General features: G+C 32.1%; 1 protein-coding gene and 3 pseudogenes across 1 annotated transcript; 1 reads left to right on the top strand and 3 right to left on the bottom strand.

Annotated features, from left to right (window-relative positions):
• Window positions 1-341: 341 nt before the first annotated feature.
• Window positions 342-1,706, bottom strand: LOC127085519 (protein PELPK1). The gene has a single exon (XM_051026039.1). It carries the CDS (start codon window positions 1,623-1,625, stop codon window positions 528-530), a length of 1,098 nt encoding a protein of 365 aa, XP_050881996.1. The 5' UTR covers window positions 1,626-1,706; the 3' UTR covers window positions 342-527.
• Window positions 1,707-1,968: 262 nt separating this feature from the next.
• LOC127081391 (protein SRG1-like) lies at window positions 1,969-5,799 on the bottom strand (annotated as a pseudogene).
• A 4,887-nt stretch (window positions 5,800-10,686) lies between these two features.
• LOC127081392 (DNA-directed RNA polymerase subunit alpha-like) lies at window positions 10,687-11,469 on the top strand (annotated as a pseudogene).
• A 1,914-nt stretch (window positions 11,470-13,383) lies between these two features.
• LOC127085520 (cytochrome b6-like) lies at window positions 13,384-14,079 on the bottom strand (annotated as a pseudogene).

Consider the following 14,079-nt stretch of genomic DNA (forward strand, 5'->3'; position numbering starts at 1 on the left):
TCAGATCATTTTTAGCTGGTTGTGATGTTTTCACTTCTCATATTTTTGTGTCGACAGACATGTAGTTCATACCAAGATCATCTTTGGTTTCTGAAAGATGTTGGTATTGTGTACTTTGAACCAACCACAATCATTTCATTCATTTCTAGGAAGTTGAGTTTGGAGATTGTATGTTAAGTTCTATAAAACAATAAACTATCAACTTAAACCACATTAGGATTTGAAGTTTCTTGAAATTTCTTCACTAAAAGTACAATTTTATTAAATTCAACAACACATTCATAAGAGATATGACCATTAATAAGCAATAGTACAATCGATTTAAACAAACTCAAACTAAAAAAGTAATATGTAATCTGATAAGGTTCAAACTTCAAACTAAACCATAACAATCACTCCACTATGACTGTAGTCTATACCTATAAGACTGAATTATAAATTGTATAAATCATATAACACTCATCATACATGATGAGCTAAACAATATATTAAACGATTTGAGACAATACAAATGAAAGAATTCAAACTTATGGAGTAGTGGTTGGAACAACTTTAGACATTTCAGGGAATTTAGGTTGCTTAGGTTTAGGTAGTTCTGGAATATTGATCTTGGGTAGTTCAGGTTTAGGAAGTTCAGGAATTTCAGGCAATTCTGGAATTTTAGGTAGTTCGAATTTGGGCAATTCAGTTACATTAAATTTAGGTAGTTCGGGTTTTGGAAATTCAGGTAGCTTAGGTAATTCTGACTTTGGTAACTCAGATACTTTAGAAATTTCTGGCTTAGGTAATTCAGGAATTTTAGGCAGCTCTGACTTTGGTAATTCACGTGCTTTAGGAATTTCTGACTTAGGTATTTCAGAAACTTTAGGTAGCTCGGACTTTGGTAACTCAGATACTTTAGGAATTTCAGGCTTAGGTAATTTAGGAACTTTAGGCAACTCGGACTTTGGTAACTCAGGTACTTTAGGAATTTCTGGCTTAGGTAATTCAGGAACCATAGGCAGCTCAGGCTTTGGTAACTCAGGTACTTTAGGAATTTCTGGCTTTGATAATTCATGAACTTTAGGCAGCTCAGGCTTTGGTAACTTATGTACTTTAGAAATTTCTGGTTTAGATAATTTAGGAACTTTAGGCAACTCAGACTTTGGTAACTCAGGTACTTTAGGAATTTCTGGCTTAGGTAATTTAGGAACCATAGGCAACTCAGGCTTTGGTAACTCATGTACTTTAGGAATTTCAGGCTTAGGTAATTCAGGAACTTTAGGCAATTCGGACTTTGGTAACTCAGGTACTTCAAGAATTTCTGGCTTAGGTAATTCAGGAATCATAGGTAACTCAGGTTTTGGTAATTCATGTACTTTAGAAATTTCAAGCTTAGGTAATTCAGGAATTTTAGGCAGCTCGGAATTTGATAACTCAGGTAGTTTAGGAATTTCTAATTTAGGTAGCTCAGGAACCTTAGGAAACTCGGGATTTGGTAGAAGTGGCAAATCAAGTTTTGGGAGTTGAGGCGTGCTTGACTCTAGAAGTTTGCGTGCCTCGACAATCATTATACTACTTTTTGCCGACAAAATAACTAGAATCATAAATGGAAAAATGATTGTTGACAAACTAATGGAAGCCATGGTTAAATTGATCTAACTGATGAGAAGATCTTCAAGGAGATATAGTATAGTAGTTGAAGGGCTTTGCAATGCTAATATGGTTCTGATATGATTTGTAGTGTATTTTGCATGTATTACTGTTTGGCTTTTATAGAAGAAATTGTGTACATGTAAGTATTGTTAGTTCAACTTCTTACCTATACAGTATCCCATGAAAAACAACTTAATTAGAACCATTTTGTTGGTTAACTAACCTATCTGCATTGAAAATTAATGCATGTGAACAAGTTACTTCAGCTATGACTTTGAAGTGTATTTATATTAGTTAAGGAAGAGTTGTATAAATAAGCACCATTAATTATAATCATAATCTCAAACTATCAATAAAGGATTCATCGAGCTTCCTATTGAAAAACATGTTGAAGAATTCTGCATTTGTCATGTTCTTGTATACTTGTTGGTTACCTTCATCAGTTAACTTCTTAACAGGTCCAATATCTATAGAAGGACTTGGATAGCAGAATGTCACTATTGACAATCTTTCCTTCTCTTTATTTACGACGGGTCTGTGCTCTGGTGCTTTGTATATCTCATTTGTCATAACCTGCGTAATTCTAGAACTTCCAATGAATCACTATTTGAGAAATAATTTGAAGCCTTATAACTCTATAGCACCGACACCTTTGATAAAAGGCGTGTCAGTGTCCGTCTAAGTGTCAGTGTCGGACGCTAACATGACATGACACTTATGATTACGTTCAATTTATTAATCTTTTCAAATTATTACCGGTGTCGACGTATCAATATCCAATGTCTGTTTCCGTGCTTCACAGCTTATCAGTAAAAAAAATTACAAATCTCAATTATATGGCCAATGTTAACAACAATGGTTCCTTGTATTGGAACAACACTGACCCATTTTCCATCTTTGAGAAACTGCAGTCCAGGAAAATCACCAAAATCAACCAAAAGAGTGATTGCAGAATTGTCGGCATGAGGAATGATCCCAAGAACTCTTTCAGGCTCTGGACAAGGTGGATAGCAGTTCATCCTAATGTCATATAGTCCTTCATGGAAACTTTCTGACATCTTTGTATCCTCGAGTCCTAAAGCCAATGTAATGAAACTCACTATTGATATTGCTTACGCCCTTATATCTTCAGAATATTTTTCCAATGTTTCCCTGATAATATATATTGCAAAAGAAGACCCTTACAAATATAACTAAAATATTGTGATGAAAATTTTGCAATGGAATCTCCTGCTTTAAAGATGATATTAGCTTGTTATGAGAAGGAGAAAAGAGGTAAAATAATTAGAATAGAAATAGTGTCTCTCTATGAAGAACTAACTCACTTGGACACGAGCATTACACACGTAGACACTGACACGCTGACATTGATAATCACATGCGTCAGTGACGAAGATCGACATATATCAAACCTCATAGTTATTGGATACATGACATACCTTCAATATGAAGACAATGACACATAGACACCGATAATAATTTGAAAAATCATAATTGATCTATGAGACAGAAACACAGTCAAGGATACCGAATATGACACTAGCACAATGACACATACGTAACCACATGCGAGATATATCACTATGGGGGCATATGTCCCCACTATGTTTAAAAAAAAAAACCTTAATATATATATATATATATATATATATATATATATATATATATATATATATATATATATATATATATATATTTTAAATCAATTGAAATAATATTATTGTTATATATTATTAAAAATTAGGTGAAAATCATAGAGTATATAAATATTTTTTAGGATACTTAATGAAATTAATGTGAGTTTTTTATTTTTAATATCAATAATTAAATTAAAATATGTTAGACTAAAATATAGTCGAATTGTGTTTTTTTTTATAATTTCAAAATAGTTTTTCCCTCGACCTTTAAAAAATTTGATCTATAGAATTTTATATTAATATTATGATCTCATAAAAAATTATATAACTAATCATATATAATATATATATATATTATATATATATATATATATATATATATATATATATATATATATATATATATATATATATATTTTTTTTTTTTTTTTCTATTTTTTTTTTGATAAATTTTTTTAAATATTATTAAATATTTTTTTAGAGATAAATAAATATATTAATATATTGCCCCCACAGTTCAAAATCTCTGACTCCGTCCCTGACCATATGTGTTAGTGTCAAAGGCTGACACATATTAAACCTCACAATTGTTGGACAGCGGACCTGCCTTCGATATGAAGACCCTGACACATAGTAACCACTAATCACATGTGTTAGTGTCGAAGACCGACACATATCAAACCTCAGAGTTGTTGAATACCAAGCACACCACCTTCAATATGAAGTGTCAATGCTATATAGGAAGTGATTGAGTACAACCCACACTAGATAGGCTTCCAATCTGAAGTTGAAGTATTATACAAGTACAACATATGCTTTTCAGTTCAGATCAGAGATTCAATAATATAATATAACATAGTAAGTTATTGAATACAAATATATGTGTCGGTGTCTGACACCTGCACATGTCGAACACGGACACGTTTTTAATCTGAAGTTGAAGTACTACATATGTTGTTCAGTTCAAAGATTCAATAACATAATGTATATACCTGAACTCGGGAGGATTTTGAGGCCACAAGTCCAATTTTCTGTTTTGAATAGGTAAAGATTCGAGGAAGATCATATCATTCCAATCCAGTTTTTGTTCTTGAGATGTAACAAATGCTTGACCATACCATACCCTTCAAGACTTCCTGCTTTTTGTGCCAATCTTGTTTTCTCTTGTAAAGGAAGTTCAAAAAATCTCTTAACTTCATTCCCCATATTATTAACAGATGAAACTCCATGATTTACCATCTGCATGAAAATTACAAGATCAGGTAAAAATGAACAAAATAAAATGTCCTCTAAACAGAAAATTGATTACAGTACCTGAAAAACACCCCATTGTATACAAGCAAGGTGAAGCTTATGAAGCTCATCTTGTTTTGCATAGTTTTTAAAGCAAGGTGAAGCTTATGAAGCTCATCTTGTTGTGCATAGTTTTTAAACCAATCTGAATTAAACTAAATATATGGTTCAGTTTAGTTTCAAAAATTGTTTTTGTAAAACTGGTTTATTTTTCAAAACCAGTTTATGTTTTGATTGGTTCGGTTCAAAACCGATTCCTACTAAAAACCAGTGATTTAATTGATTCAGGTTTAAGCCTATTTTTTTTTTTAAAACTAATTACATCAATTTTTCCTTTTAATCTATTTTCTTTTTTCTTATCCGGTATTAAATTTTTTTATGCATATTATGATGGAAAACATTGCAAGGTTCATTCAACAGATTATATTCTGTTTTACTGTTTTATTTTTTTTCTAATAGTGTTGTCTACTTAATATTTTCTATTAAGTAAGTTTGGTGTTGTATATATAGTTGAAATTTGGATTATGGTGTTATGAAATTCTAATTTCAAAATAGTGATTCATGATGAAATTTATTTCCATTACTGTGTTTGAATTACTACTAGATTATGGATTTTATTGTGACGTGTAGATCAATATTTTATAGAGATCACGTGCCCGATTAAACCTTCAAGTCTTTCTATGCGGTGTATAAGAATAAAAACAAGGATCAGTTTCTAATAAATAATTACTTAAGTGACACTATCATAATAAATTGTTAGGTACAATATCGCTTGCATGGTTATGCCCATTAGTTGTTTCATCCATTAAATAAATTTAATTATATTTTTTGTTGTATTTAGTATAACAAAATAAATTTAATTATATCTTTTTTGTTGTATTTAGTATAACAAATTAAATTAACTTTGATATAATTTTATTCAAGTTTTGGCTACGGTTTGTAAATTTATACAAAATTTAACCTTTTAAATAAATAGTTGAAATGAAAAAGTCATCAAAGTGACCATTTTTGTGAAAGCTTCGTACAGGGAAGCAGCCCTAGGGCTGGAAAAAACATCATGTTGATAGTCTATCTCAATGACAGGGGGATTGAGAGTAGGTGGAGGGACACCGCCGGGTGCACCTATATGAACTGGAGGATTGCCTTGAGGAGGAGGAACTGGAGTTTCTAATACAGGAGGATGAGCGTTAGCATCATGAGCATGCTGATTCATTTCCTCCCGCACTTTAGCCATGATTTCTTGTCCTCTAGTGACTGCCTGGATTGTCTCCATCAACTACCTCATTTGGGACCTCACTTGAGACACTTTTCTCTGAGCGCGACTTGGTTTTATTCGAGTTGATCCATGACGTCTTGTTGATGTTTGTGAGTGTTGTACGGAAAGTCATTTTGGAGGCGTCAGTTCTGATCAAGGAAAAGGGTGGATGGATAATTTTTTGTTTGTTTTATGTTTTTGAAAATGCATATGATGCATGAATGTTTTTTTTGTTAATGTAAAGTCAATTTTACGGTATAAACGCTTATGACCTCCCCCTCTATGCCCTACGGTAATGATTCCTCTGGCATTACGCCCTTTACCATAATGATGTTGTCCAGAAATCAAACGATTTCGTGAATTGGATTTCACTTGACTGTTTACGGCTCCATTGTATGTGCTCATGCTAGAAGTTTTGGATAAATGTATCGCCATGTTATGTTATTAAATGTATTTTTATTAAAGTTCTTTTCTTTCTAAGAGGTGGAGTAGAATAACAGGGTTAAAGCGTAATGATCATACGTTGTTGATGAATTTAATCTTCATCCCAGAATAATACTACAAGATATGTTTCTCCTACTTCCTTATTCACCATAATAATAATGTCTTTGTCATGTTTTTCCGAAAATTCAGATATGCATTTGTTGGTACAGGGATAGAGTATCGGGATTTGTTATCGTCTCCACAGAGATTATGTGATATTGCCGCCATTCGGCAGTTGTTAAGTTCTTAACTTATAGTAACAAGGGGGTTTTAGTTTTCGGTTACGGTATCTTGCATAAAAAGTAAGAAATTGCGATAAAAGTTTTGGTTTTACGATTTGAGAAAGATTGTCAAAGTTAGGGTTTGACGATCACTTTGCATGCATATGTTCGATCAAACAAAACTCATAAACTCCATTAGATGATAAACACATTCACAAAGTCCTCCCAATGTGTTTATTTCTAACACACATTATGGTTTTTCCCATTTTGATCCATTGTTGATTTCTCACACAATCTACCAAAATGACAACTTTTAGGTTCAACTTTTTAGTGAACAAACTCATTCAATACTATCTCTAGCTAAAGAACAAGGATGGATGAAAACTTAGGTCAAGAGTTGGAAAACACCTTTCAATAATAAACCAACACAAAGAGTTATCAATAAAACAAGGTTTTCACCATACATTCATCATCAAAGAGTTTACAAATGAAGATCATCCCATATACATACAAAGCTTATGATCATCTACATCTAACCTTGACAAAATGAAGGACTTAGCTACTCATTTTCATGGTAGCTTGAACAACAAGTTTCGGTCGAAGGTTGATCAACATCTGAGTCGAAGAATCGAGATTGGATGGGAATCCACCTTCTTTTTGTAAAATATTGTCAAGAAAAGAAGAATGATGAGAAATGTGGTTTTTAGGGCACACAAAGTACCTCTAAGCCAAAAACAAGTAAAAAGATGATCCCAAGAAAAATGAAGATAAAAGATGTTGTTCCAAAAAGTAGTCCATGCTACTTATAGTACTGATTACTGAGTTGTCATGCTCGCTAGGCGAGCAGAATGGTTCGCCTAGCGAGCCCCAAAATAAGCCACCAGAATAGCATGCGTCCAGAAGAGTCATCCCAGAAAAGTTTGCATCTGTTCGCTAGGCGAACAATCCTTCGCTAGGCGAAGCCCTCGTTTCTCTCATTCGCTCCAGCGAGTCTTGATGATTTTGCTACTGGAATTGCTCGCTACCTGCTCGCTGGATGCTCGCCTAGCGAGTACTTAGCTACTTCCCTCGCCACAACGAGTTTTGATGGTTTTGCTACCGGAATTGTTCGCTGCTTGCTCGCTGGATGCTCGCCTAGCGAATACTTGATCTTTTTGGTTCTGTCCAAGTCTGGGAGTGTTCGCTGGAATCTCGCTGAGTGCTCGCCTAGCGAATACTTCGCTACCTCACTCGCCTAGCGAGCTTGCTGATGTTTGCTTTCTTTCTTGGTTCCTTTGCCTTCTTTCTTGTGCCTTCGTTTTCTACTCTTTCGTGCCTAATTCCTACACAATAACACACAAATTAAAGGTACCAAGATCATTTCACATAGTATTGCAAATCAACAAAAGCAAGGGCGGTTTCGAACACTTTTTCGACAAAAAGGAGTGAAAGATGCCCACATTTGATAGCTCAAATAAGCAAACTTGGGCATCTAACAACATTTTTGATTCAATTCAGAAATATCCAAAAGTAATAGAATCATATATCTTATTATCATATATCTCCGGATTGTTTATTAGTTCTAATTTCTATAGAATAACACGGTTTAAGCGTAATGATCATACATTTATAATGCATTATATGTCCTATAATATGTCACATTCTTCTTCTTATATCCTTTCTTGGGAGTCGATGACTATTCATAGCTATTACCCTGACACCAAAGAAGAATTCCATCCAATGTTTGATTCCTGTCCTAGTTGATCCTGATTCTACATCAAAAGTATATTGATTTTCCCCCATAACCGAATACTTTTTTCTATAAATACTGCATATTTGATTCCATTCATAAATCTGTTTTATTCTTTCTTCCCTATGAGTTCTAGTCTCAATAAGAATAATAGCTTTTTTATTGTTCATATATTATAATATAAGTTGAATATACCGCACCAATTTGTTATGTATGGGTGATGAGATTCCATTGATACAGATCTGATCGCTCTTGTTTCTCGGACACATGGTCAGAACTTCGTCTCAATTCAAATACTACTAAATTTAGAAATGATGAATCGTTGAAGTTTGTATCATTACATATTCTATTTTTATACCATTAACGATGATTTTTGTGAATAAATGAATCAAAAAGATAAAAGAAATATTTTTCCGTTAGATTCACTTAAAAAATTGAAATTATAATTGAATATGTTTGTTGTTTGTGAGAACCAATGTTCTAAAAACCGGTCCGAACCGCCCGGTTCAACCGGTTGGATCGGGAACCAGAGAGGAGTCCGGTTGGGTCAACCTTTCAAAATTGCTAGTGGGTCAAAACCAGAGTAAAACCAGAAAAACTGGATTGAACTGTCCAAAATCATTCGAACCAAAGAAACGGAGTCGGTTTTGTAAAATCGCCGGGTTCAAAAAAATGCATCAAATTGACCATTTTTTTAAAAAAAAATTTAAAAATTTTAATATGTCAATATCAAAACTTAACCTACATTCTCAATCACAAAAAATAATTCCGTATTTTTTTATAACCATACAAACTTCTATATTTTGTCACTCCATTATAGTTTTTCTTTCAACCATACTTCATCATCATCACATTGTCCCTTTCAAACATAGTCACGATATCCAACTCAATATTATAGTTTTTCTTTCAACCATACTTCATCATCATCACATTGTCCCTTTCAAACATAGTCACGATATCCAACTCAATATTGATTGTCGTTCAAGTCAATATTGTTTTTTATTGTCAATTAAGATTTATTTGTCGTAGTTCAACTTAAATTCATTTTTTTGATTAATGAAATATATTATATTATTTATTTCTGGTATTTTATCTTATTTAATTTAGGTATTCTTAATTATTTGAACTTTATTTTAGTTATTATATTTTATTATTTTAATTTTGGTTTGAATTAGTTTAACCTATGGTAATTTTTTAATTTGGTCAAATTATTCTTAAATGAATGTTGAAATAAAATGTAGAATTATGTTATGTTATCATATGTATTATCGATATTGTTGTATTAAATTTGCAATGAATTTTTGAAATAATTATTTTATTAAATTATGAACATATGATTATGTGTGACATATTTATGAAATTTAGTTTTATATTATTAGTTTATTTAATAAACGACTCGACCATAGGTTTAACCGGTTTAACCAATTGAACCTTAAACCGCAAGTTTTATCGGTTCAATCTTCGGTCCAGTTTTTAAAACACTGGTGAGAACCCCTTGAATCATTAGATTACTTGATTGAAAGGGTTCTCAATGATTTATGGAAAATATATATTTATATGCTTTCTATATTTTGCTTTCTCAGGTTCTTTTAGTGAATTAGATGTAAATGAACCATAACTATGTAGTCTTGTTCCTAATAGATTGATCCTCAAATAACATATATCCAAATTATAAGAAATCCTATCGAGGTCACTATTGAAGAATTTATACCTTCTAATTTTTTTTCTAGCATGATAATAAATCGCGAATACGGTACAAGTAATAAAGGCTCAAGTTTCCTTTGGATCCCAATTCCATTAGGAACCCCATGCCTCGTTAGCTCATACTACTCCTGAAAGAATACCTATCGTTAAAAAGAGAAAACCCATACTAATAATACGATAACCCAACAATCTAATTGTTGAATAAATTGACACTTGTAATAATTTTTAGAAGAAGAAAAAGAACTTCTCCATAAAACATTGTTTCTTTCATTCCTATTCATGTATTTGATTTCAACAAAATCAACTGATTTTTTTAAATAATCCAAATTCTTGCTAAAAGAAAGAATTTAGACGACTTCTTGAAACGTAATGACTAAAATAGTCACTGATAATAATGATCCACATATAAGAGCTGCATAGCCCAGTATCATCATACTTACGTGCATCATTAGTCAATGGGATTGTAGAGCGGGTACTAATATTACAGATTGATGCATTTTGGTTAAAAGACCCGAAGTCGTAAAACCTTGGGTAAAAATAACACTTGGTGCAATTATTATACTTAAAAGGTTTTTATCCTTTTTAAAAAAAGGAACCACATGAAAAATGGAAAAACCCCATGAAAGAAAGATTAGGGATTCGTATAAATCACTAAATGGTAAATGTCTCGAAAAAAATTAACGAGGCATGCAATGAGCAGAAGTCAGGATAAAGGGTCCAAGTCTAGGAAGAGATGTGGCATTAAGAGCTATTTATAGAAGTGGGATACTATTAAAGGTTATATGGGATGTAACCCCTCTGTCACATAATGAATGTAAGGCTCATAAAAAAAGACGTGTGTAAAACTAACAATAAACATTAAAGAAAAATATTTCAAGAGAAATAAACAATTAAATCAAGAGTTTCATAAAAATATATTACTATGATTCGAGAAAAACTAAAAGTATCGACTCAGACACTATAGTGGAAGTGTGTTGAATCAATGGTAAACATTAAACGTCTTTATTATGGACGCTTTATTCTCTCTCCACTTATGAAAGGTCAAGCGGATACAATAGGCATTACAATGCGAAGAATTTTGCTCGTAGTAGGTATTCAAGAATATTCTACCATAGTAGGTATTCAACCATCTGAGAAAATACCACATGAATATTATATCACACGTGCAAAATCTGAGAAAATACCACATGAATATTCTACCATAGTAGGTATTCAAGAATCAATACATGAAATTTTAATGAATTTGAAATAGATTATATTGAAAAGTAATCTGTATTGAACTCGGGAGGCGTCTATTTGTTTTAAAGGTCCTGGATATGTAACTGCTCAAGACATCATTTTACTACCTTCGGTGGAAGTCATTGATAATACACAACATATAGCTAACCTAACAGAACCTATTAATTTGTGTATTGAATTACAAATTGAGAGAAAGCGAGGATATCCTATAAAAACACTAAACAACATTCAAGATGGAAGTTATACTATAGATATTGTATTCATGCCTGTTAGAAATGCAAATCATAGTATTCATTCTTATGTGAATGGAAATTAAAAAAAAAAGATATTATTTCTGGAAATAGGGACAAATGGAAGTTTAACTCCTAAGGAAACACTTTATGAAGCCTCCCGGAATTTGATTGATTTATTTATTCCTTTTTTATATGAAGAAGAAGAAAACTTAAAATTTAAAAATAATCAACACAAAATGACTTTGCCCCTTTTTACTTTTCATGATCATGATAGATTCATTAAGGGTAAACTAAGGAAAAATCAAAAAGAAATTACATTGAAATCCATTTTTATTGACCAATTAGAATTTTCTTCCCGGATCTATAATTGTCTTAAAAAGTCCAATATACATACAATATTGGAACTTTTGAATAAGAGTCAAGAAGACCTTATGAAAATTGAACATTTTTTAGTAGAAGATTTAAATTTTATATTAAACATTTTACAAATCGAAAATCATTTTGTATAAATTTTAAATCCATTGGATTTTTTTGAATCTTTAGCACAAATCAATCTATTCATAATAGGTCTAAAATGAAATAGATGTATCTAGGGATTAGTCATTTCAAAGTGAATTTTCCCTAGATACACAATACACCTGTCATGATATTTTATTTGACAATAGAATCAATTTAAAAAAGACCTAATGTTAGGGATTTTTCAAAAGGTAATGTTGCTCCAATACCCAACCAAAGAGCCACAACAATACCAATCAAAAAGACGGTTGTTGCTACTAGACGCCGAAATGGGTTTTGGAACCTATTAACATTCTCCAAAAAAGGTATTGTTAATAATCCCGCGAATACTAAAACCATTAAAAGAACGCCTAATAATATATTGGGTACGGTACAAAGTATTTGAAATACGGGAAAAAAATACCATTCGAGTAATATTTCCAAAAGAGTTGCAAGCGGATCTGTGGGTTCCCCAATCATTAGGCCATGCGGGTTCGCCATAATAATTATGACCCATCCCTTTAGCCAATTTAGCTCTTAATACAGGATCAGTCAAGTCATGTTTTTTTTTGTTATTGGGATAAATGAATTCTTATAGGTGCATCCTCCGAAAGAACCGACCATGATAATTTTTCATCATCCGACTCGAGCACGAATCAAATGAACTGAATGTAGACATACGATCATGATTCTATGTAATAATATGTAATAAAATGGATTGATTTTTTTTTAAATTACAACTATCCATTGCAAATGCAAAAAACTCAGTTCGTATTTTAAGTAAATGCTTTTCAACCAAGTTTTCAAAATAAAAAGTTCTTTCTGGGTGATCTCAAACCTTTCGCCTGTTACACCTCAAAAAAAGAATTTCGGAATTTTTGACATAGAAAGGATTTACTTGTTACTAATATAATACAACCCCCATTTTCTTTAGATATACTTGTTTAACTCCGATAGTATCATAAATTGAGTTAATGCATAGGAAATGAATGCATTTCCATACCTATTAAGTTTAATGAAATATATATGACATAATATAGATTATATCATCTTACTTGTTTTACTGGATATTATAGAGCATGTTCATGCAGGATATGACCGAGTCTGGTCATATAAAAGATTATCTTCAAGCGAATCGGACTATCCTCTGTAGAGGACTGTGTGGTGGTTGGAACAAAAACACATTTAATTATGAATTCAAATGTGGCAGATAAGATTAAGTCATATATCTGCATGTCCCAATCAATAGTTCAAGCCACACACTCCCATAATACATTCTTTTTCCCGAGAGTTCCCTTCAACTATTCATGTATGTCAAATAAAGAATTCAATTGATTTTGTTAAGTTGAAGGGAAATATCCAAATACATGTCTTATTAAAAAAGTGCATATTTGTAGCAATGAAATATTATTACTCCTCCCTAAAATGATTGATTACAAATATCTATGATCCATATTCTCTATAAAGGACTAGAAATTCCTTGCGTACATATCATTGGAAAATGCATTAACATGAATACAACAGTAAGAAGATGTAATACAAAAGTATGTAAACTATAAAAATGAGTCAAGGTAGATTGTTCCACACTAGTGTTGTCGCGCAATACGTCTACCACCGAGGATCCTATTATAGGAATAACATTGGGTACACCTGTTACAATTTTGACAGTCCAATAACCAATTTGGTCCCAAGGTAAAGAATAACCAGTTACACTGAAGGATGCAGTAAATACACCCAAAACTACACCTCTAACCCAAGTCAATTCGTGAGGTTTTTTAAAACCACCAGTGAGATACACGCGAAATACATGCAATATCATCATTAAGACCATCATACTTGCTGACCATCGATGAACCGATCGAATTAACCAACCAAAGTTAGCCTCAATCATTATATATTGAACAAAAGCAAAAGCCTCTGTAACGATTGGACGATAATAAAAAGTCACAGCAAAACTTGTCGCTACTTGCACTAAAAAACAAGTAAGTATAATTCCTCCTAAACAATAAAATATATTGACATGAGGAGGGACATATTTACTAGTTATATCATCAACAATGGCATGAATCTCAAGACGTTCTTCGAACCAATCATAGACTTTATTGAGATAGGTAAACTAAGGGACCCCCCTTAGAACTATATATGAAAATTTCAT

The sequence above is a fragment of the Lathyrus oleraceus genome, chromosome 5 (genome assembly GCF_024323335.1).
Source record: "Lathyrus oleraceus cultivar Zhongwan6 chromosome 5, CAAS_Psat_ZW6_1.0, whole genome shotgun sequence".
NCBI lineage: Eukaryota > Viridiplantae > Streptophyta > Magnoliopsida > Fabales > Fabaceae > Lathyrus > Lathyrus oleraceus.

Bases quoted from the DNA above. Each gene is read 5' to 3' on its own strand.
- LOC127085519 (XM_051026039.1), bottom strand. From the start codon at position 1,625: ATGGCTTCCATTAGTTTGTCAACAATCATTTTTCCATTTATGATTCTA.